General features: G+C 46.7%; 1 protein-coding gene across 1 annotated transcript in view; it reads left to right on the forward strand.

The window, feature by feature from the left end:
• The window catches only part of PYGL (glycogen phosphorylase L), a 112,857-nt gene that overhangs the window by 9,420 nt on the left and 77,675 nt on the right, over window positions 1-25,762 (forward strand). Inside the window, exons 2-4 of the mRNA XM_085626978.1 lie at window positions 13,626-13,727; window positions 20,040-20,118; window positions 22,687-22,790. Coding sequence (XP_085483104.1) covers window positions 13,626-13,727; window positions 20,040-20,118; window positions 22,687-22,790 — 285 coding nt within the window. The remainder of the gene's footprint in view (window positions 1-13,625; window positions 13,728-20,039; window positions 20,119-22,686; window positions 22,791-25,762) is intronic.

Genomic DNA, 25,762 nt, shown 5'->3' on the forward strand with positions numbered 1-25,762 from the left:
CACGGAGGAGGTCAACCTGCTTCGAGCGGATTTTCGCAAGATGTCTGAGAAGGTGGAGGCAGCAGAGAGTGGTATTGGGGGATTGCAGGCTAGAATGGAGGAACAGGTCGCTTCTTTCACCAGAAACCAAACCAACGTGATGGCCGGCCTGGAGGACCAGGAAGGGCGTGCCCGACGCCATAACCTCCGCATTGTGGGGGTTCCGGAGGGATTGGAGGGCCTGTCAATGGACTGCTTCGTAGAGGACCTGATCCTAAACCACTTTAAGCCGAAACACCTCTCTAACTTTTCAGTTAAAAGGGCTCACCGCGTGCTGGGGGGAGGCCTAAGCCTGGGGCACCTCCGCCCGCCATAATAGCATATATCCTGAATTACATGGATTGTGACGCCATCCTGCAGGCATCGCGAGTGTCTGGGGACTTGCGGCTAGAGAATGCCACCATTCGCTTTTTCCCCGACTTCACGTTGCACTTCCAGCGCCTCCGCAGATCCTTCGATGGGGTCAAAGTCCTTCGCGAAATTGGGCTGAAGTACATGATGCTATTCCCGGCGCGCCTAAAGATTATGGACGGTGATAAGGCATACTTCTTCGAATCTCCGGCAGAGACAAGCGACTGGATGGCACGCGGTGGGTCGTCAGGGTGGTCCGCGGAGATCGGCCTCTAGCCGCACCGGGCATACGCCACCACGAGAGCACGTAGAGGACACAGACTCCTTTGAAGTGACTAATTTGCTTTGGGGTGGCACAGGGTATGGATAGGAAGGAGAATGGGGGTGTGGGGTGTTGTCTGTGACTTGGTCCCCTCTCTGGGCACTGGGGGGGCGACTATGAGGTGGGATGCCTGGTGTGGGGCTGCAACCATAGGCTGGCGACTCAATTGCTCCATCTGGGCCGGTAGATAGTCTTGTCATCTAGGGGTGGGAGGGGGGTGGGTGGCTTGTGGCGGTGCGGTGGGGTCCATTTTGTTGTGTTGTCATTGGGGTGTGAACTCCGTCAATGCAGTATGATGTTTTCTGCGGACTGTAGGCTCATGTTCCCTTGTTTTGTGGACACCGGGGTGAAGGGGCGACAGGCACTCTGCGAGTTTTCAGGGTGGGTGGTTGGGGGCCCACTTAGCAGGGAGGGGGGTTTGGGTTGGGTGGGGTTGGGGGGTTGTTTCTGGTTAGCTCATGGTTGCTCACACTTAAATGCATGGATGAGTTGTCGGCGGGGCAGATGTGGTGGGAGGACGATTTCGTTAACTCATGGGGCCTGGTACGGGACGGGGTGATCAATAACAACTGCGAATCTGGACGTGGAATGTAAATGGGTTGGGCAACAGGATTAAGAGAACACTGGTATTGCAACATGTGAAGCGCCACTCCCCGGATGTGGTGCTCCTGCAGGAGACGCACCTTCGGGGTAATGGGTGCAAGGCCCTAGACCGCTTCGGCTATAAGTTGGTGGCTCATTCAGGGTTCACGTCGTGTTCCGGGGGGTGGGGATCCTTGTTCGAGCCGAACTGCCCCTGATCATTCATAGGGTATGGACGGAGGACTCTGGGTGTATGGTGTTGGTTGCCGGTAAATGGGAAGGGAGGCTCCTAGTTCTCTGTTCTTGTTATGTTGCGCCCCGCCTTCAGGCTCCGACATTTCAGAAGCTGGGGGCTCACCTGTTGGGCCTCCCTCAGGGCTTCCTCGTGCTCGGCAGTGACACCAACGTGGTCATGGACGCTGACTGTGATCGTTCAGGGGTGTGGGGGGCAATAGAGGGGAAATCGGTTTGCGGGGTTTTACGGCAGCGGTGGGCCTTGGAGACGTTTGGCGCTCGCTTCATCCCTCCCTACGGCAATACATGTTCTACTCAGCCAGACATGGGTCTTTCTCTAGACTAGATCCTATTTTTGCTAGGGAGGATCATTTGGGTGAATTTGTGGACTCTTGCATTCTGGCCTGGGGAATCTTGGACCACTCCCTGTGGAGGTGGTCCTCATTGGGGCAACAACCGTAAGGGCGACCTGTCCCAGGCTTGACCCATGGCACCTTTGGGATGACCCCACGAGGGATAAGCTGCGGGAATGCGCTCGGCAGTACTTTGCTGACAATCGGGGTTTGGTAGATTCCCAGCTTACCGTGCGGGAAGCTTACAAAACGGTCCTTAGGGGCCAGGCGCTGATTGGAGTCCAAAAGAAGGAGGAATCGCGGCGGATTCAGCAACTGGAACGGGAAATAGAGGATTTGGAGCGCAGGGCAGGTGGGACCCCTTCGACAGACCTGGCCCACGCCCTGGCACTCAAGCAGCAGGAACTTGGGTCACTAGCCGAGGGCGAGGCACAAGCCTACTCCCTGGCCACGCAGCGCAGGATTTACGATGCAGGGGACAAGAGTATGAAATTGCTGGCATGGCTCGAGCGCCGAGATCGCGAGAGATCTTGGGTGGCGAGGGTGAGGGATGTTTCCGGGTCTTTGGTGGGCACGGGTGTGGACATAGCAGAAGCATTTGCGTCCTACTATGAAGGGGTCTACTCACTGGTCTGCACCAGGTCGGAACGGGACTGTGAAGAGTTCTTGAGAGATTTTGCACTCCCGACTCTCTCACAGGATCAAGCAAGCCGTCTGGATTCTGTCCTAATGGGTGGCGGAACTCTGGGAAGCCCGTAACTCCCTGCAGGCAGGGAAGGCACCGGGGCCTAATGGGATCCCGGTGGAAATATACAGGAGCCACGCTAGTGTGATTATTGACCTGCTGCGGAACATGCTCCTTGAGGCACGAGAGGTGGTAGGCTCCCGCCGGATTAGCAAGAAGCCACGATAGTAGTCGTACACAAGGCTGGGAAACCGGCAGACCTATGTTCATCATACCGGCCCATCTCGCTGTTAAACATGGAGGCCAAAGTATTGGCTAAGGTCTTGGCGACGAGATTGTCGGTTTTGCCGGACCTTATCCATGTAGACCAGTGAGGTTTCATGCCCCATAGGAGCTCCCGGTATAATCTGAGAAGGATGTATGGAGTCCTGTACATGACGGAGGCGGTTGGTGATACTCAAACGGCCCTGATGTCCCTAGATGCATCAATGGCCTTTGATAGTATCGAATGGCCCTACTTATTTATGGTCCTCCAGAAGCTGGGCTTTGGCCCGACTTTTTGTAGCTGGGTGAGGCTACTGTATGAGCAGCCGGTAGTGAGGGTGAACGGTGCGATGTCCCGAACGTTTCATCTGCGGAGGGGGACCAGACAGGGGTGTCCTTTGTCCCCGCTGCTTTTTGCCCTCGCTCTCGAGCTGTTGGCACATTGGGTCCGGCTGGACCGGTCTTTTTGGGGCTTGGCGCTTAATGACGATTGGGAAGAGCGTATATCCTTGTACGCAGACGATATCGTCCTCTATGTGGCCCGCCCATACCACTCGATTGCGCAGGCGCTACACCTTTTCGAGTTGTTCGGGAGCTATTCTGGCTTCTCCATCAATTGGTCCAAGTCTCTCATTCATCCCCTCTCTGGCCCGCCACCGAGAATCCCGACGGGATGCTCGGCATCGATAGAAACGGAAGGATTCCGGTATTTTGGGATTTGTCACCAGAGCGCGGAATTCCTAGCTAAAAACATTGAACCGCATTTGGTGAGGCTTGCCTCTGATTTGGCCCATTGGCGGTACCTGCCTCTCACCATTTCTGGGCGGGCTGCACTGTTCAAAATGCTGGCTTTGCAGAGGCTCCTATACGTCCTGCAGAACACACCGTACCCAATCCCGAGTGGAGTGTTCAGGCGCATATCTCGGTCGATCCGCACGCTACTGTGGGAGGGTTGCAGCCCGAGGATAGCGATGCGTAAACTCACACGAGGAGTGTACGATGGGGGGGGGGGTTGGCCCTCCCGGATGTCCAACTATACTATTGGGCTTCCCAACTGCAGGTGGTAAATGATTGGGTGTACGCGCCGGGTTCAGAACCTGCCTATCGGGTTTACAGGTATGTTATGCCGGGAGGCTCCTGCGAGCCACACCTATACTCGCGCCGTTGGTGTGGAGCCCTGCCTTCGCATAAAGGGATGGTACTGCAGTGCTGGCGGGAGGCGAATCGTTTCCTGGGGTGGGATGGTGCCCTGACCGGGAGGACCCCTCTATGTCTGGGGGATTACTTGCCAGAGGTTAAGGGACTCGTGGGCTTTAAGGGCTGGAGGTTGATTGGAATAGAGTATCTAGGGGATGTATGGAAAGGAGAGGCCTCCAGATCTTTTGAGTACCTCCAACGAGAATTCCATATGCACAAGTCCCAGCGGTTTCATTATCTTCGCCTTATGCATGCCCTGCGGTCCCATGTGAGCCGGGACGCCTCTATCCATGAGTATTCTCCCATGGAGGACAGGCTTTTGTTAGATCCCATCTTAGGCAGGCCTACGGCTACTATTTATCGTAAACAATATGCCTGATCCGTTTGAGTCCCTGCGGGAGAGGTGGGAGGTAGATATAGGTCGCCTCGAGAATGATGACTGGCAGGATGCTTTGCAAAGCCCGCGCGAGGTGGCCATTCGGGTAAGATTCCGCCTCGTGCAGCTTAAAATCCTACATCGGGTCTACTACCCGCGTACTCACCTTTCCGCATGGGGTAGGAGCTTGTCCCCCTTTATGCGCGCGGACATGCCAGGAGGAGGGGTCATTCTATCATATCCTCTGGGAATGCCCGAACCCAGTACCCTTTTGGACGAAGGTAGCTCGGACGATGTCAGACGTGGTGGGTTCGCAGGTCCCAGTGGAGCCCAAATGGCTTCTTCTCATGATTAAAGGCCCCACAGACTGGTCCAGATACCACGAAATTTGGCTTGCGTTGGCGGTCAGAGTAGCGAAACGTAACATTGACAGTTGTTGGGGGGGGCGCAGGAGCCACCACAGTGGGATCAATGGCTCAGGGACTTGGATTGGTGTCAGAGGGCGGAAGAAACCCTATATAAGGCCAGGGGCTGTGCAAAAAAGTGGCAAAGGGTGTAGGGTCCATGGAAGAGGTTTCGGGGTGTTCGGGGTGGGGGGGGAGCAGAAGGGGGTCCATCATGAGCATGTCCTTGGTTTATTATGTAGACTTGTATGGGTACCATGCACGGGAATTAGTTACTATGCATTGTAACGCTGGCTGTATTCTGTTGGTGACCGTGAGCAGAGTTATAAAAAAATATATATATATTGGGAGAGGGGTGTGGGGGGGGTTCAGAGATCAATACTTTGTACCAGAGGGAGGAAACGACAAAAGATTACTGTAGGGGAGAAGCAAGGGAAAGCGCATGAGCTAGAAAAGGGCAAAGCTAAATAGTGAGACCTATTGGGGAAAGAGCAGGACATGCACTTCCCTGGAGTGGTAAACACAAATGGTAAATAAAGAAAAGTTGTTCGCTGATATCAGCATTTCAAGGAAACTACTCAATCAGGGTAAAGCCAAATTCCTCTAGGAGTGGGACCAGCACAAGAATAGAGAAGAATTAAAATCGGGATCTGTCAATCGAATGGACACAGCCTTGCAATCATGAGCAGGGGGCTGAACCAAAGCCCACTCTATGTAATATTGTATGTAAAGCTGTGCAAGAAGTCTGAAGCCGTCCATGGCGAGCCCACAAAAATGATCAGAACAGTCAGCTACACTGATATTGCCTATGGGTAGTAGATCCAGGGTGTGTGATGCAGTAGCAGCTCCTGGAGGGAGTGCTGCGGGGAGGGGGGCTAGTAAACTCCGGCTTACGGCCAAACTGAGGTAAGTACATAAATAAAACAAATTACATTGCGCACGCTGCAACGCCAAATGGCGATGCAGTGTGTGCAATGCAATTAGTTTATTTATGTACTCCCCTCGGTTCGGCTGTATGCAGGAGTTCACTATCCCCCACCCTGCCCTTTCCCCGCCCCACAGCACTCCCTCCAGGAGCTGCTACTGGTGTGATGGCAGTACTCTAGCCTCGCCCCACCCCTACCGGTCGGCCCTCTGCCACAAACCACACTGTAATTTTGGCCCTCAACAAAGTTTGTGAGTACCCATGATGTATAACATCCGGACATTACCCATTTCATCATTGTTTATAATTCTAGATTGGTCCGTACTTCAAATTTTGTAGTTAAATATGATTTTTTTTCGTTTATTGCTTGTAACTTGAGTTGATCGCCAAGTAAATCATTGAATTTAAAATCATTGCTCCAGTGTGTGTGTGTCTGTCTGTCATTACACTGGGGCGCCGGGAAGGTTGGAGAGGTAGCGAATGAATTCGGCCCTCTGTAATTAATCTTTCAGTACAGTATTTGGCAAGTGTTTTGGGAGTGTCTCTTGTGTTTGTATTTCACCTGCCGGGCGCAAGGAAAGCTTTTTGGCGTGACACTTGGAGCAGACACACCTGAGTGACATAACCTGCCTGCTGCAGAAGGCTGTGAAGTCTTGTGAAGCACTGACTCTGCCAATTTTTAAAAGCCTCCAATATGCAGAGTAAAAGCAGTATGTAGCGATAAACTGAGTAGATAAGGAAAGGCGCCAAGGTGTGCAAGCGAGACCACCCTAGTAGAGTTGGAAGGAGCCTTCAAGGCCTCCAGCTTGACTTTGCTGCTTCCTAGAACAAGGGAGTGCATGCTGCACCAGACCCCTCCTGACCTTCATCAAGAAAAGGGACCACCAAAAGAAAGACTTCAAGAGCCTCGAAAATCAGTGCTGTACTTTGAGGAGGTATTTTGATTCTGTCCTGCTTCACTTTCACCGGCTCTTCTGAATAATCCGGGTGCCAAGGGGATTGTGCCCTTCAAAGAGCAGAGTCCATGTCACAGGGGGAACCAGACTAAAAGAGGACTTGAGATGGTTCTTACTAGCCAGTCCTCTGAATGAGACGGGGGCACTGTAGTCTCTTATATGTGGAGGGACAATCCCCATGGGGTGAGAAGGCAGTCAAGAGGCTTTTAAGAGAAGAGTGGTCAACAAGACTAAGACTACACTGGTGGCAAGTAGAGGTATGCCTGTGAGCTAAAGGGATACAAGAGCTGGCCACATTCTTTTTTTTTTTTGTGTGGTTATTGATCCGTATTAAAGACTGGTAACGGTCCACAAATTTTGTGAATTCTTCCTATTTAGCAGCATCTGTTATTGGATCTACTTTAAGAGAAAGATTGAGTCCTATTCCTAGGAGAAAACATTTTAGTTTAGTACACTTTTGCTAAACTTTCACACAAGTAATATTGTAAGACCTTTCAGCGTCTTACTGCGTTCATGGTTCGGTTTACTTTCAAGTGTTCCATGAAGCCACCAGTCGATGCAGTCCCATCCACCGAATGAGAGAAATTGGATGTTTTTCTCTTTAACAAAGGGATGCATGATCAAAAACTTGCTGCAGTGCCTGCAACGCTACACGCTACTATGGCCACCTTGATTAGTCTGCATGGTTTTTCTTTTTGTGGCACACACTTGCAGCAAAACAAATCGGCATTGTGGCAGGACATAGGGAGCCAGGAAACTGAGTAAAATCGCACAATTGCAAGCCGGAGAGACAGTAAAGAACTGTGACCATATCCAGGAACGTTTAGCCCATACTCACTATGAGGATGTTCATCAATTGGGCTACATCAAGAGTCTCACTACTAACAAGATGCATGATGGGAGTTGGAGTTTGGGAAGAGGTACGGCAAAGTCTCTTGCTTGTGGACTCTGGTCAGGTGTGCTTCCACCAATAGGAACAAAGAAGCACTGTTAAATGCTCAAGCAATGAAGCACCGGTGTTGGGCATTTGACAAAGGTATTTCTGCCGAAACCCATCATGCTGTTTGTGCATTAAATCAATTTTCCTGTGAACCCGCTGTATCCCCGTGTTTATTCCAGGAGAAGGGTGATCGTTTTGTGTATCTCTATCATCACTCTAGCATTCAAGGCTTACAGCTGCCTGTAGTTCGCTTTAAACCCATTACCTGAAGTAGCTGCAGCACCGCTTGAAGATCCACCTTGGAATACCCTCTGCTGAGAATCCTCAAACTGAGCAGGTTTGCAGGTCACTTGTGGAACACTTACACCTTTGCTTTCCATGGTCTTCTGAAACCTGCCTTTACGTTTCCGAGCCAAAGCAGCCTTGTGTTTCTTGATTCCTTGTGTTTTTGCAGAGTCCTCCAATACTCACGTAAATGCGCTTCGCTTACAAACTAGAGGGTCATGGAGAGCTTGGATGCTGACCTGTCTGGAACCTATGTACCTCTGCAGTGGGTGCACATGTACACAACAAAGACCAATGCAATCCTAAATTATTATGATGACACACAACCTGGGCTAGTGTCCAGGGATGGCACATAAAAGACATGAAACACAAAACCCAGAAACATGTTGCAACACAATTTCAGGTTTACTTTAATAAAAAAAAAAAAAAAGTTGGTGTTGGCATCAAATGCCGTTATGACTCGGCATGGCTGTTTCAGAAGCCAAATGGTATGTTTGCAATAAGCATTTTTGTGTTTATGGGTGAATGGAGTGAGTAGATATTTGGAACTTAGCTCACCAGATCCTATTTCTGTGTTTATTTTTTTTTTTATTTTTTTTTTTTACTTCTTCTCTCACATGAGTAGATCTCAATCTTTTGCTTGAACTGTAAGGTCTAGCTGTCCCCAGGGGATATTTGCTACCCAACCTCTTTGCATTCAGGGTCAGGAAAATCCAACTATTCTTCCCTTGCCCATAACTGTACTCCTGTCTCAACTCAAAACCTTGTATTGCATATTTATTGTTCTGTTTTTACAATTGACGGAAAATATATAAACTAATGCAATGCATAAGCCCTATTAATTTTGTATTTATATAACCATACCTAAAACAAAACTTAAAATGAAGAAACCTGGCTCTTACTTCACGTCCAAACCTGTGTAAGCGCATGTCACCCCTCCCCCACAGCGCTGACCCCCCACAGACATCTTGCCTGTGTTTAGTGCTTTCCTCCCAGCTCCTCCTGTACCCTTACCTGGCGTCAAGGTTGGCCTCTATTCTGGATCCAGCTGCCTAACCCATTGTGAAGGGACAGCTCCATGTGCTGATCTCCGCTGACTGCCCTTCGTCCCATGGCGCTCCCGTAATACACCACCGACAACTGCATTATCTGATTCTTCCCCCACCCCTTTCGCTCTTCCTGCACGTCATCCAGCAGTTCACCTTCTAAACTTCTGTTCTCGTAATTCAACTGTTTGTGTTCCCTACTGACATCCAGCATCCCTGTGGGCTAAATTCCCCCCCCCCCCCCCGTGCGACCGTACCTTTGTCATCCTTCCATGCATAACCTAGTATGCTACCAAAGGGCCAGTTAAATGTGCAACAAAAACCCACCCAATTGAGTATAGCCCAACGAGCACAAATATTGCCTAGCCTGACCCATTGCGCAAATTTCCCAGGGGTCAAACCTCCCTTCTGTTTGCCCCGCCCCCTCAGGCCCATTGTACAATCCTGGGCAAACCACCTTATGAACATGCTCCCTGCCCCCTCCCCCTTCAGCCCTCATTCCATAGCGAAGCTATGCAACACAGCCTTTCTCTGACAATAAATAGTTTATGGAGTTTACCATGCAAGATACTCCCCTGTCTGTCGGATCACCCCCAACCTTACGTCAACCCAAGATTCAAGAGTTTCTCCAGTAGGGGGGCAACAAACCGCACAGTAAAGCAGCCTCAGTCCAACAAAGCACGCAGTGAAGAGTGAACTGGCACCAAAGTTACTAATCCTGTGTTTGAGTTTCTCTGTAGGGTCGAACAGTAAAATAAGCCAAGATGGCAAGCCAAAACCACTGGCCTCACTGAGCGGCCTGTTCTCCTCTTTACTGCCTGTAATCCATATCCTTGGGACACAAATTATGCAGCCTATAACTTTCCTTTAGCACGGCGTTGGTGTGTTGATCAAATTGGACTGCAACTCCCAGAATACTTTCTTTTTCTAAATCAAAGCAATGGAGTGGAAAGCGGGTGTTAATGGTACATGAAGACATTGGCAACGGTAGACTGAAGGGGGAGGGGAAGAGACTACTGCAAGCGAGCTTTGGAGAAAATGGTCAAAAGGAGCTGGGGCAAAAGTGTGGTAACTTGGCATAAGTCCCAATAAAAAATATGAAGGGACTAACCAAGCTAGGCAGAATGTAAGTGATATCATGACTTATTACATCAGTGCGTGACATCACAGCGTATGACTGCACGTGGCATTATAGGAAATGCCATCACAACCCTTGACTTCAAAGGCAGTGACATCAGACCTTAAGACCTTTCACATGTTTAGCAGGTCAATCATGAGTGCATTTGAGCACATTCCAATATAACAAATTGAATGTTGCGTTAGGGTTGTGCCAAAAAGTGACGCAACCCTGACACAAAATCTAGAGCTCAGCTTAATTTTTTTTATTTTTTAAAGCGTGCCGGAAAGAAATTGTCAGCAAGGAGAAATGTGGCAGTTAATGTGTTCTGCTTAATTGGTTGCAAAGTCTGCGTTTTAAAATATCTTATGGGGTTATGGCAACTGCTGCAGAGAACTTTGTGTCTTCACTATATTCTCAGGTAATCATAATAATGGCAAGGTAACTCTGGAGGTTATTGTATTTGCTGGAAAGAGCTATGTTTAGTCTAATCCAGTTTTGAATCGGAAGTAGCATGGAGGGTTATTTCTCCTGCAAAGCCAATTCTATGTGCAGATGACTCTTAAAATAAGAATCTAAGTGGGTTACGGTTTCAATACAGAAATCATTTTGTTACTTGCAGATCAGAAATTGTAATCATTCTAATGTAGCACAGTAAGTTATGAACTACATGTGACTCCTGCACCTTGTAACCCTCACTCTTTAATAACACGTCATACATTGATTTACACACATGATTTCTCTATGTATAATGTGCAAATGTGATCCGACACCCTGCTGTAGGATGAGTAGCGCTATTAAAATAAATAATGGTTTTAAATTATTTGTGTAAATACTAGGGCAGACCAACACATCTGACGTTCTTACAGTGCATGCATGGTGCTTACATACCTGAACAGAACAAAGTCAGAAGTGTACCTCTTAGGTACCTGTGAAGTGATAAACCGTGTGCCTTTGTTTCCCCTCCATTGCATTTAGGTGTGAGGCTCCTGATGGCTCCCAGTCAGGGTATTCCAAAAAAAGGTGGCCTGATGGCCCCTTTACTTCTGCCTTTGTTTTGGGCCCATCTGGAATTTAAAATAACAAAGCCCCTTCGCCTGCAAGTTGCTGCTTGGAGCGAAAGCAGACAATTGTCGGGCACTGCTGAATGTGTCCAAGTGCCTGAAAATGACACTGACAACTTTACCATATTTATGTGGGACCCAAACTGTCGGCAGGATAGACTGTGCCCACTCTGAAAAGAGTGGGTAGATTACGTCTCGTGTCTGCCCTCGACTTGTACCCTAAAAGAGAACGAGCTTGGGCAAAAAGGTGGAAGGAGTGGATGTGAATGGTCCAGGGAAAGAATATTGAAAGGATCAGGTGGATGGAGCGGAAATGGGGTCAACACACCTCGAGGTCACTTAATAGTTTACTTGTGGCGGGATGGGTTCTTTGCTACCTTTCTTGGAGGAGACCACCTCCAGTGGGATGTAGGGACATTCCAAACCCCTTTTCTCCCCCCCCCCCCCCTCAGGTTTCTGGCCACTATCCACCGCCACCTATCTTCCCCTATGGTGGAGAGCAGGCTCCCTATGCTCCTTGCTGGTGTCTGTCTAGCGGTGGTGTTCTATGTCTACTTTAACAGAACACACAAATGCTGCATAAATGGCCTACATGTTGTCCAGGAGTTCCAAATGTTTATCATTGATGCCTATTTCCGTCATTCGGTGGATGGTCATTCAATCAATCCAAGACATTTATAAGGCGCGCTACTCACCCGTGAGGGTCTCAAGGCGTTGAAGGGAGGGGGGGGTGCTGCTACTGCTCGAACAGCCAGGTCTTGAGGTGTTTCCTGAAGGTTAGATGGTCCTCGGTCAGTCGTAGGTGTGAGGGGAGGGAGTTCCATGTTTTGGCTGCCAGGTAGGAGAAAAATCTTCCGCCGGTGGTGGTTCTGCGAATCTGTGGGACGGTGGCGAGGGCGAGGCTGGCGGAGCGGAATTGGCGGGTGGGAGTGTAGAAATGGAGACGGTTGTTTAGTTATTCGGGGCCCATGTCGTGGAGCGCTTTCTGTGCGTGGGTGAGGAGCCTGAACGTGATCCTCTTGCTGACAGGGAGCCAGTGCAGGTGTCTCAGGTGGGCGGATATGTGGCTGTGGCCGTGCGGAGGCGTTCTTTATGCGGTGTAGTCGTTTCTGAAGTTTGGCGGTGGTTCCTGCGTATAGGGCGTTTCCGTAGTCCAGTCGGCTGGTGACGAGGTGCTGGGTGACTGTCTTTCTGGTTTCGGTGGGGATCCATCTGAAGATTTTCCGGAGCATGCGCAGGGCGTTGAAGCAAGAGGACGAGACGGCGTTGACTTGCTTGGTCATCGTGAGGGAGGAGTCCAGGATGAATCCCAGGTTGCGTGCGTGGTCCGAGGGTGTCGGCGCGGAGCCCAGTGCTGTGGGCCACCAGGAGTCATCCCAGGTGTATGGGGATTGTCCGAGGATGAGGACCTCCGTCTTGTCATTGAGGGACACTCCACCTCTTGAACTGAAATAGTTAGTTATACCATATAATGGAGATCACAAGCCTTACAAACTGAACAATCCTTTTCAGGAGTCCAATTGGAGTGTAACTGGACTACAACTTCCAGAATGCAGTTGGTGGTTTGATGGCATAAGACTGGATATACCATCCTAAGCTCATGTGATCGATCTTGGTGACATTTCTCTAACTTGCTCTGCCTCTTTGCAGCAATATGCTGTGAAATCAGTGCCCATGCAAGCTTTTCACCAAATCCTATAAAGTGCAGATCGATGCATAGTTTGGTTATTAGCCATTAAAAACACCTAAGACAGTTTTTTTTATTTTTAAATGTATCGGCTTAACGAGGTACCCCCCCGCCCCCCCACCTACCTCTTACCAGTTAGTACTGGAGCAGTTCACCTGGGTTTGTCTGAAGTGCACCTCCTATGGTGCTTGGTGGATCCGGGCCTTGATAGCGGCATGTCTGCTCTTCACATCTTGTCCAAGGCCTCCATGGACCAGCAACTAGAATGGAAAATCGTGTTTGTGTCCGTTGTGGGACTCTGTGCCCATCACAACAGCTCCACGATTCTCCAACTTTCTTCTATCTCAAGCAGGTTGAGTGAAGTGGCTAATGTATACAGTAAACCTCTTCCCAGTGCAATCCGCTTTTACAGCTGCACCGGCCTACGCCTAGCACACCTAGGCAATTAATCGGTAGCCATGGAATGTACTGCCAAATGGCAAACGCTATGATTCTCCACTGGCCAACCACTTATTGTAAGATGTAGCATTACAGATCCGTGCAAGACGTCTGTATCAAGCTGTGCGAGGCAAAGGGTGACGAGAACCTTGGTCCTCATTGCAATGCACTGCACCAACTGATTAAGCATGAGTATTGTACATGATTTAAAAGCCTAATCCACCAGTCCTATCATAGACGTGGCCGGTTGGCCCCCATTGAAATCTTGCCTCTTTAAATCGATGTTTTGTAGCTGTCTGGTATTGTTTGTTTATGGATAAATCTTTCTTGCAATATCAGCTTTCTAATTGTCTGTTTCAGAGAACCTACTACCTGTCCTTGGAATTCTACATGGGCCGCACCCTACAGAACACCATGATCAACCTGGGGTTACAGAATGCCTGTGACGAGGCCATTTACCAGGTACGAGGTGTCCTGCGCTGAAACCATACTTTGTTCAGTAGTACTTTAAGCTCGAATACCTCAGACTGTGGTAAAGCTGTCCTTTTGCATTCCCACTTCTGTATCACATTACTTTCTCCTTTATTTTTTTGTATTTTTTTTCCCTCCTCCCTCTTTGCTTCTCCCTTATTCATCCCACCCTCTTTACAGTCCCTTTATCCTCTTCTTTCATCCTATCAATCCTTCATCTAATTTATTCTGCCCTTCCCACCATTCTTCCTTCCTTTTTTCCTCCTCTTGCTCCACTTTCTAAAGCCTTACTTATCCTATTCCCTTCTCCATTCCTTGCACACCCTTCTATCTTTCCTTACTTTCTTCTCCTTTCCCACCAATCCAATCTTGTTCCTCCTTCGCCACTCCGTTTTCTCCTTCCCATACCCCTTTTCTCTTTCCACCTCTGCCTCCTCTCTGGGCCTTGCCTTCTCCGTTACTCTTCTTCCCAGTGTTCCTTTCCCAATCTCTAGCCCACTGCTTTCTCGTTTCAGTCTTCTCTCCTGCCCTATTCTATTCTCCGTCCATTCTTTCTCCACTCTCCCGCCCCCCTCCTCCTGTCATCCTAAGGCCTGGCCAAACTAAGTTCTGACCCAAGGTCTCCACCTTTTAGGACATGCTAGTTCAGATAACCAGTGACCGGGTGGTGATGTGATATTAGAACATTGCATTGAAGCTTACTGTGTGGGAGAAGCTTGCGCTGCTGCGGGCTCTGGTTGGGAGTGCGGACACTTGTGCATGAATGGATCTTGAAGACCTGCTTCTTGAGCTCTATCTTCTGTGTGGTTGGGGGGCGGCTGTGGAAGCGAGGTATTGATTCCTGGGTCATAACCTGCATAGGATCTGCAAGGTAACAATGGAACTACTGAAACTACTTTTTTTTTTTTTTTTTTTTTTTTTTTGCACTCTCCTTGCATACAATTGCAGACATGCATATAAAGTACAGCACCTCCTCTCTAAGATGCACAAACTACGTTTTCTGGTATTTGATCTTGCTGAAACCTAATTTTCCATAACTCTGCAAATGTCACTAGGCATCAGGAGTATCATACCCCAACTTCAAAAATACCTGCAAAGTATCAGTTGAGTGCCGACACTACTATTTTCCGGTCACTGTAGCCATTACCTCTGCCATCCCAATGGTACTCAGTCCTTCAAATTTAGAGATGACCGCTGCCTCAAAAGAAACACTGTCACAATATTTCTCTTCAAGGTTAAAAACGTTTCGGGGAATGGTGATCGTCTGTTTTGGTGGCCGTACAAACTTAATTTATTTTTCCAGAAACAAACTCCCAAAGCTGGAGTTTACATCTGAAAAGCAAAACTAACGATTTCCCGTCGGGCAGTGTAATGTGGAGGAAGCTTTCCATCAACAGAACCAACTGGCAATGCGTCGACTAAAAGCCTATTTCCGTCCCTCCCTAAATAACGGTGGAGGCTGAGTTTCGAGGACTGGGTACTCTCTGCCGAATTCTAAATCGGCCCCCAAGTCTTGCCCTTCGTTAATAAGATGTTTCTAGATGACGTGGTGGCGAGGACCTGGATTATGATTAGGGCTCCCGGTTTTATGGTATTTATTTATTTAGTCATTTCCGTCTGTATTTATCCATATTTATTATGGGTTTTGTGAAAAAAATAAAATAAAGCTGAAACTGGTGTACTTCCGCATTTATTTAAGCAATAAATATGCAGTCATTCTTGAATGCCTGCCAGGTTTCAGTTATATGACCACCTGTAGAAGATCAATCAATTCACTTATATGAAAATATGCACATTTCAGTACCTTGTGCATATCTACTGCGGTTTGAGCATGTTTACTAAAATTCCTTTTTTCTAACCTCCTTACCTATCACAGATATTGGCCTGGCAGTCATGGTAAAGTGTATTTAAAATCACTCCAAAAGCAATTCATTTCCGTTTTTATCCACATTTAAAAATAAATACAGACAAGAAAATAAATGGCGTTCTGTCTGTATTTATCTGTAAAAACGGAAAACGGGGAGCCTTGATTATGAAGTGATCCACTGAGGCAACTGTACACCAAATGCCTGGAATTTGGGCCACATAATCGCTGCAGTGTTGCTTCAGATATCGGGGTGCAAGGATTGTGCTGCCACTCACCCCAGACCTCGTGGCGTTGGAGGTGCACCATTCCGTTTCTCCGGGAGGAGATGAGATTTAGCGCCTAACGGGCCAACTGCGGGCACACAAACCAGTGGTGTAATCCCGGCCGGCTTCCTCCCTCATTTAATAGGCTTACATTTCAGCATGCCCACAGGCATGGGTGTGCACCGGTATTTCCTGCTAGTACAGCGGTTTAACCCTTTGTTAACGTGGTTTTTCCTTCATTCAGTTACCATTCACGGACGCTGCACTTGGAATTTTAATGTGTGCCCTTCTAGATGACCAGATCCGCACAGGCGGCTTCACCTCGCGTGCTTCAATTCCCAAAACTGAGTGCCTAGAAACGGGCTTAACGCTATCCAACGGTTTATGTAATGCGTGAAGATTCACATTTAATCTACCCTCTTTATGCCAGGCAGCCGCCGGGGTGCAACACACTACCATACAACCTTTCCTACTACGTGACTTCTAAAAGCATTCGCAAACAAATGCTAAAACCCAGGTAGTAGTTCGAATTCAATGCCCCTTGGTAAGTGGCCGCCTCCCACGTACACCGCTAGCTTCCAAGCCTGTCGCGCTGCCAGGTAGAACGCACAATGCCGAGTCACGGCCCCTCCCGGGGAACGCTTGCGGTTTGCACTGTATACAACCCAGGGTTAACAGCAAAGCAAACAGTTACTGAAACTATGGAAATCAGAGCAAGGCCGAGAGGGCTCGCCGCAACCTTGGCGAAGGTAAACGCAAGCAGGGCCCGCTTTCTTTTTTCAATAAAAGAGGAAATGTGTTTCTCTGTTTGGGTCCAATAAAGCATACCTTCTTTAAAACAGGCAATTTCCTTCAGAGAAGGCCTGCAGCCTAGAAATCTCTCTTCCTGCCTTGTGCAGATGTCTGACCCAATTGCTTAGTTTTACATCGAGCACAAAGGAGGCTTTTGGGTTGAAATAGGAAAATAAGAAGTCCTGAGAAACCTGCCTAAACACGACTGACAAAAAGCTCTCTGTGGCAGAGGGTCACACGAGGATACAGAGGCGCCGCGCCAGCGAGCCTCCTTCGAATCGAAGCACTTGGAATAAAGAGCTGTTTGCCCGTAGAAACGGGAATATACCGCGGAGCACAATTACTGGCCGAGCGTGCACTTTAGATTTGGTTCATAACAAGACCCAGTTAGCCTGAAAGCATTATTCGAGCTACTGCTCTCCTTAAGATTTAATTACCCAGCCTCCCTCCCACTGGAACATGTCCTCCGCCGTCCTGACGGATGGCACTGCACCGGGCACACTTACAATCGGGCCCTTAGAGTGTGCAGTGACTTTTGAAATGCATGACTGTGCAGGGCATACTGTCCCCTGGCCTGACCACGTTACAAACTCTTTAGCAAAAAATGCCTTCAGCAAATCTCTGTTCATTCCCTTACCCACGCAGCTTTTGATGTAGGCTAAAAAATTCCATCCGTTTCTTTTTATGGATTTGGTATTTTAACATCTGCACAGTCACTTGTTTCAACGGAAGTTGTATGTTCTTTTGTGTGGTACAAATGTTCGCAATTGCAGAGTGCGTTCTGTTTGTGCTCTCATTATAACATGCTATGTGGGTGAAATAGCGTGTGTATGCCACAATTGTGCTAAATTGCAATATATGCTCCAAGTATGTAGGAACAGCCTACATAACCTCCGAGGACTGGGGAGGCCTTCTTGGCTGTCTCTTGTGGCCGTGTCAGTGTTGTGTGCCCGTTTACCATGTCCCTCGTTCCCTATGAAGTTCTTTCTGATAACTGATCAGAGTTTGTGCAAAGATTTGCCCTGCCTCCCCTGGGCACACCGGCCTTGTGCCGTCTCCTCATTTTAGCGACATAGGAGATATCTGCTGCTTGTTGCGCTGGCCTTGTGGCAGCGCTCTTGTTTCAGTGTAGAGGAGGCCCTGAATGTTCCTTACCCTGACCTACTTTCTTGAGGAAGTGGACTTTAGCAGCGCAGGATGAATGGAATAATAACTTTGTTATGAACCCAGGGCTTTTTCGGCATGCCCTGGCAAGATATGGGAACCAAGCCCTGGCACCATTCTGCTGGTTTTGGGAGTGTCCTTCTGCTGTGTGATTTTCGGCCCAAGTCCACACCTGCACACAACGAAATGGCTACGCATTGAGAAGATGTTTCAAAGTATGTTTAAACTATTAATGGTCTTATGAATGCCATCCTTTACCAAAAGACCTGAATTCAAGCGGTGAATGTCTCTTCGTTCTGTAAGATGACTGGCCACTTATCACACTGAGCAACGTTCTCTTTGGACCAAAAAACAATTCATACTTTGTTGCACTACAAATGTCACAGGGGACCTTGTCCTCTTGGCAGCCACTTGTGTGCCATGTTTCAGGATTTAGATTTCCGGTACTGGAGACCTCTCGCCATCTCAGTAGCAGGCGCTTCCTACCACACTGGGCAGCCTGAGGTCTTTAATGGTGGTGTGCTCTGGGTTCCCCTCTGTTAGCGTGTGTGCTTTTTAAGGTCTTGTATTGAGTGGGTTAGTCAAATAGACCCTGCAGAGTTGAGTAACTGCAGTTCTGTTGCTCAAGGGTACAGAGGTTGCCGACAGTGAAGACTGTTTGCCTTCTGTGATATGAGAGAGCCGCAGAGGTGAGCGGCGTGGAGGCGCCATGCTACACGAAGGCTTTTAAGTGCATGTGTCTGTGGGATAAAGAATGGATGGGGCAAGGATCGTCTTCAAATCGAAGTTTGGGCGGCCTTCACTATATGCGGAAATCTTTGTGTGCAACAAAAGTAATCCTTTATTTGCATCGTGTGTGGTCAATATTTGCAATGGCCAAAAACAGTTTTGGCCTGGTAGTAAAAACGAACCCAATGAAAAGCGAAGGGAATCCCACATGTACAGCGGAATTTACTTCAAGCTTCTTATTGCAAACTCATCACTTTTTTTTTTAGGCCTGGCGGTTGTATTCTTTGGAGTGTAGAGTCCTGACTTTCAACTGCAACCAGTTTGAATTTGCATACAGGTTCTTGGGTCAAATCGGGTAATGTTGACGTTATGTAATTTTTTTTCATTTTTTTTTTACTTGAACTTGCAGCGACTACTCCTCTTGAACCCTTTCTTTGTCTTCAGAAAGGTTCAAACAAGGATTTCATATCCCTACTTCCACTGTGAACTCGCGCTTATGTCACTATCCCATGTTGCTATTCTTGTTAGAATATCCTTGCGTGTGCTTTTGCAGCAATTCATGAGGAAGTCATTCTACAAGAACAGTCATACAAATGTGGCAGATGTCTGCAATCGTTCCTCGGTGAGATTCTTGGTGGTCAGCAGTTGTTGCGGCTGTTAAATGAGTCTGATCTTGGCTCTTTGGTAGTAAGTCAGCTGACTTCTTGGAAGTAACGAACATCCCATTTCTGAGTGTAAGCTAGAAGCCTGCTAACCTTCTGCATGGCCCTCCCCTCCAGGCCCTTCTGAGCCTGCTCTGGTAGGCTGGATTAATCTACTAGAAGTTCCCCTCTTCCCAACATTTATAAAGGTACAAGGGTTATCCAGTCAGACATTTCCCATTGTCCATGCACTTCAGCAGCATCCTTTTTTCCTACCTATTAGTGAGGCGCAGAGTGCGACATACTGGTATCTTTAAAAAGAGCACATGCAAGTCCTGGTCCGGTTGTGCTGTATGTAAGATTTTTTAGGCTTACCCTCTCCACTTATGGAAACGGGGCACATCCTCCAGTCTGAAGATGGTACAAGGGTGCAGTATTTTATTAGATGCAGTTTAGTAATCGGGTAAGAAGGCTTAAAAACAGGATTTTAGAGGTTATTACTTTACCTCTCACCTGACCACTCTCCTTGGAGGACGCTCGTGTTTTCCAAGCTCCCCTCCAAAGAATGTGCTTTCACCACAGCTAGTCGTACGCCTCTTAAATCCCTGCCTCTCTCCTGTGTCCATTACGTCTCTTTACCAAAAACCTTCAGTGGCTTGGGAGGCACTGCTTTGTACATGAGCTGCAGTGGTTTCTACTTCATGTATTGAGGGTTTGTTTAAAAAAAAAAAAAAGTCAGTGAGCTTGTTACCCTTTAGAGTGAGGCAAAGGGCAAAACAAATATACATATCTAATTGTGTGGCCATATTGGAATTTCTATGGTGAATTTGCTTTTGTGCTTCTTTAGCTTGGATTGGATATAGAGGAGCTCGAGGAAATGGAAGAAGATGCTGGTCTTGGCAATGGCGGTCTGGGCAGGCTCGCTGGTAAGTGAGGGCAGTGCTCATGAAATAATGAGGTGCAAAATGTGGAACACTAATACTAAATGTAACCGGAGCTTGGGGACCCAGGGACTATTGTCACATGAACTTTAGATCCAAGAGATCCATTAACACCAGAACAGAGGACCAAAGAGACCATAGTCACTAACTTGGAAACCCTGAATTTATGCGAACGTAGAAGCTAGAAATACATTTTAATTGGATTCTAGTGACCTAGAGACTGCTGTCATCTGGGCATAGGGACCTAGAGCTGTATTATCACTAGATCATTGCAATCTAAAGATCTTTGCCTCCAGAATGTCGGAATCTTAAGAGCCATTATTATTAGAGCCTGGAGGTCCATTATCGTCAGAACATAGTAACCTAGACACTGTTATCCACGCAACATGGGAACCTAGAATCCATGGTCACCAGGATATGGGAACCCTAGAGATCGATTGTCTCCCGAAATGTAACCCATAAATCTGTGTCGTTATGTTACCCAATTTGTAAACGCAACGTAGACCCGAAGGTGTCTTGGTGCTGATTCTGTGAGCCACGATGAGCAGAGCGAGGGAACCTACTGAATGAAAAGCCAGGTTTTCAAAAATTTCTTAAATTGAAGCAAGGAAGGGGCAGACCTTATGCTGAATGGCAGGAGGTGACTGCTCTGACCACAAAGCTGCTGCCACCCCATTTAGATTATTTAAATCTAATAGTTAATTCTGCACATGCCTTATCTTGGGTTTCTAGTTTGGGTGTACCAGCGAAGATTTCCTTAAAGGTGGGTCCAGAGTCATGTCGTGGTATTTTTAACCTCAAGCCTGTGGTCTTTGAGTGCGGCGGAGACTGAATGGTCCCTGGGTACTTCTAGTAAAAGTCTGGCTGCAGAGTTCTGGAGAACCTGCAATTTGTTCAGATATTGGGCCTGCAGGCCCAAGTAGAGGCCGTTACAATAAAATCTTTGATGGTACTAAGGTGAAGATCACTGACTTCCTAACCGACTTGGGCAGAAAGATTAGGATTTTTTTAAAGAATTCTTAAGATGCTATAGGAAGAGGAGACCACTGTGTTGATTTGATTGCCTAAAAGTAGAAGGTTGTAAATTGGCATGGACACAGTCTGTGTATATCCGTGGGGGTCTTGGTTTGGTGCAGGATAGACATTGTAAGGATAATCCAGGATCATCGTCCCAGGGTTCACCTGGCTGTAGGGCACAAAACCAATACTCTGGACAGGAATGTGATGCTGGATCCTTGTTCCTTCCGGTACAGGGAGCATCACCTGGTTATGTTACAGGTGTGCAAGAAGTCTTCTTGCAAGCCACAAGAGCCCGAAAAAGGTTATTGACCAAAGAAAAATGTAAAATGTAATGGTATGTGGAACAATCCATCAAGGATTCTTACAAAAGTTAATCGGAGACCTGCTCGACAAGTGTAAGCAAGACTCCAATGTATGCACTACTACTAGTAACGATCACATTTTTGTTTCCATACAAAGACTACAATAGGTAACTAGCTCAACTTAAGAGAAGGGGGGAGGAGTGACTGTCGCTTAGTATCCAAATGTAAACCGTTTCAGCTTTTCAGTTTATTTCTTGTCTTGAGAGCCAAACCACAAGGCGCTTTTACACCTGGGGATGGGCACTTCATGGGGGCAATGTTGGCCTGAGCAAGAAATTGTCTGGGGCAGGTTACAGTTACACTTATATGAGCAAATGAATTTTAAATCTTTCACAAAGACAAATGCAGGATCTGAATCTATAGACCTAATGCTCCTGATGTATTGGCACAATTAGTACTTTTTTTTTTTTTTTTTTTTTTTTTTTTACATGACCATAAACCTGTGGCTTTTAGAAAATGGATTGATAAATTGTTCTATGCGTTTAGTTATTTAGCCCGACGTAAAGTATACGTACATATTGTTGGGGGTGGGAGAACCCAGTGAATCCTCCTATAGAGGGTTGTACTAGCTTGCTACACTTGTACAGTGCAATATGAGCCATATTTGAGGACTGAATTTAGCTCCTAGTCCAGACCTGCCCTTTCCCAGCCGGTTAGTGGCACATGATGAGGCATATGGCTAGTCCATATTCTTGGGAAACCAAGCGCTAGTCCTCCAGGTTTTGAGGAATAATATATAATTTGTCTGAAGGTAAATTTCACATCTTTATATGCCACATTTCTGATCTGGGAAGCTGACTGGCAATTTAATCAGAGCAACACCCCTCCTGCATCTTAAGGGCTTTGTTAATATTTTTGTTGCCAGGGATTCTCCTGCCCTTCAAAATCAAAGGGCCTGGGTCCAAAATGCACTATTAAAGTTGTCTGGTTTTTGGCATTCACTTAAATCATAGACTGGTGTACCAAGCCTCTGACTTATCTGCTTTATCATGAACTGTACTTGTGTTGGTGCTGTTTGTCGCCCCTGTGTGAACACTCAGTCGCGCAGGAATGTGTCTCTACAACAGTGTTAGCCCGAGGACTGTTCTCAATTGAATCTAGGGCAAGGTGCTCGTCTGTGCCCTTCATGTTCCTTGCAGTTAATTAACGTGGCCTTTCTTGTTCTTTACAGCGTGCTTCCTTGATTCGATGGCAACCCTGGGACTTGCAGCCTACGGTTATGGTATAAGATATGAATATGGAATCTTCAACCAGAAGATCAGAGACGGGTGGCAGGTACTGATGGACCATGTGTATTTCAGTGTCCAGCTGCCGGCATGCGGAAGCTGTGTTTGACTATGAACGGCCGTTCAATGTGCTTTCTGTGCTGCATGATTGTGAGTGTAATGAGATTTGTTTCAAGAGGTGTAATTAAATTAGATCAGATATTGACCTCAACAACTAAAATAAGAACCTGTGCATCGAATTCCCCTTCAAGTCTTGTGAAAAATGTTACCAAGCATTAAAGGCCCCTCCTAACTTTTTTTTCACAGTTCCACAGATTTCTTTTACTGTTTGTTACATGTGGGTTTGTAGAACAGTGGACATCCATCCATAAGTCCTTGCTGATCACCAAGCAATATCTTTCTAGTTAATGTACACCATGTTCTATCACCTTGGACACTAATAAGTATACAGGAACCAAAATCTAAGGAGAATGTTGAACCAGAATAGCTTTTCTTTATAAACTTGTTTCAGACCTCTGTCTCTCACGTTCAAAGTCCTTGTTTCCCAACCTGTGGATTTTCCCCCCATATTGTATTGTTTGGACCGCAGTAGAAAACCAGCAGAAGTCCAGATGAATAATTTCAAGTAAAATGCTATCCAAGGAGCCAATTTACACTTTCTCTGTACTCCAAATCAATGGATGCAATAAATTCACAACTCCAGTGGCAATCGAAACCTCTATTGCTCTTTGAAACCAGTTTCTTAATTGCTGGTATAATTCTATGGGTCGAGTCACAAGGCCTACACCAGGGAAGTCCCAAATTTGCTTCTGTAGATGGACTTTATCTTTTGTTTGGTGTAAATTTTCGATTTTTCAAGGATTCACACTGGCTCCCACAAGTACTTGTGGGACATTGGACAATCCTAAATGTCTTGGAGTACTGCAATGTTACATTCCTACATACAAATTTTCATCTGGCGGAAAAATCAACGTGTAAATACTATGCAAATGAACTTCTGCACATTAACTTTTCTTTCTGCGGATGAAAATGTTTTTACTTGTGGCTCTCTTCTTCCCCCCCCCCCCCCCTCCCCAATAAATATTTGTCTGTCCTTTCCTGAGTCCACACTGGGGATAAATGTTTTTAATCGTTTTTCCACATTAATATATTTGTATGTGCAGCAAGGTTGGGAAACTACCTGGCATATGCAAAATCTTAGTGGGTGGGTATTTGTTAACTTTAGCAGATTAACCGCTTCAAATCGGTCCACCGTAAACTTACGAATGCAACAAATTCACTATTTTGGCTGGATCCACTGGCGGGTACACTTGACGAGAATAAAGTTGCGCTAATCTAGATTCATTGAATCGTGGTTTGAATCTTCAAAATGAGCTTATTTTGCTTCTACGGTAAACTTAGGTTTGCTTGCGTTAATTATAAAAGTTCTAATTAATGTACAAACATCCAAATTTATGGATTCAGTTACTACATAGCCCCAGTCTTTTTTTATTTATTTTGTTACTGGAATGTTTCTTTTTATCAGCTGGAGCCATCCAAGGCATTGCTGAATCTTATTTTAGGATTGCTAGTTGTTGGGATTGTAAAATTGTATGTTGGAGCTGCGAGAAGAATAAATGGAACATTTTTATCCCTAGAAAATTTATGAAATTTAACTTTGTATGATTATTTTGCCCTAAAACAGACAGTAAAAGGGCAAAAGTGTATGGTACTTTTTAAATACTAAACCATTGTTGATTGCATGGTTTTTAAGCTCCGAAGTGTTATTTACCTGCTCTCTACCTCTAAAGACCCTTTGATCCCTTGGTTCTCAAGACAGGTCTTCCACCTTTATTTGTACATCAGCTGTTGATGCACGTTTGTCCAAACTATGATTGGATACAGTAGAAATTTGAAACTAGGTGTGCTTGCAGGTATGTTGTCATCAACGGACTATAAGCTATCTAAGATTAGGGAAGACCTAATGTTACTTATTTTAGCACAACTCTGGTCCAGCATCCAATGCTGTTGAATTCTGTGATTCATCGTGCAGCAGTTGCAGCACTTTTTTCTTCTCCACAGGGTACACTAGACCCTTCTTACACTCCATGGTTTGTATATTGCACTATGAGCCCCGTACATTAACCTTTTGTCAAAAGCCATCCTTGCGGGTTCTCCCGATTCCTGGTCGGGGGCAGAAATTATCCCCATTTACAAAAAGGCCAAAGTAGTAATCCCTCCAAATCTAGGCCCATTAGTCTACAGAAAAAACCTTCTGTAAATTTTCCAGCAAACTGGTTCTGGAAAAGTTGCAGCAATGGATGAGAAGTAGAGATTTTATCGCCTTTCCAGGCCAGTTTTAGTCAGCCAGACCTTTAAACTGGCCCTTATTTTATGGAAATATATCCAGCTATCCAAGGAGTTCTTGCATGAAGTTTTTGTGGACTTGAGGCCTGCTTTTGATTTAGTTCCTTGGGTTAAACTACGGTATTCCCTCAAGTCGATGGGTATTCCTTCTGGGCTACAATGTATTAATGCTAGGCTGCATGAGAGTAACTATGCACAAGGTCTGGTGGCTTGGTGGACTAATGTGCCCGTGTTCGACCTCATGGTCACAAGTTCAAATCTGAGCGGGTCTACTCAGCCTTTCATACTTTCAAGGTCCATAAAATGAGTACCATTGAGTTGGGTAACAACCTCTGTTCAGCGCCAATATACCCTTGGGTGAGCGTGTGCTTTACAAATACATTTATATTAAGTGAGCTGGGGTAGCAGGGTTGATTAACCAACCAAATCCCTATCAAGGGAGGCGTATGATAAGACTGCGTCCTTGCCCCTCCGCTCTTTTCACTATTAATCATATCTCATATCTGATATCTGTCTGCATGTACCCATGATGCTTTTAGCCTCTATTTGGTAAATTTACACCAGGTCTACTTTTTGCAGACACCCTGCTCCATTCAAGAACCCAAGTAGGATAGCAAAATTTGCTGAATAAATTTGAAACCTTCTGCAATGTAAGGGGCCTGGAGAGTAACACCC

This window comes from Triturus cristatus, chromosome 9, assembly GCF_964204655.1.
Source record: "Triturus cristatus chromosome 9, aTriCri1.1, whole genome shotgun sequence".
Lineage (NCBI taxonomy): Eukaryota > Metazoa > Chordata > Amphibia > Caudata > Salamandridae > Triturus > Triturus cristatus.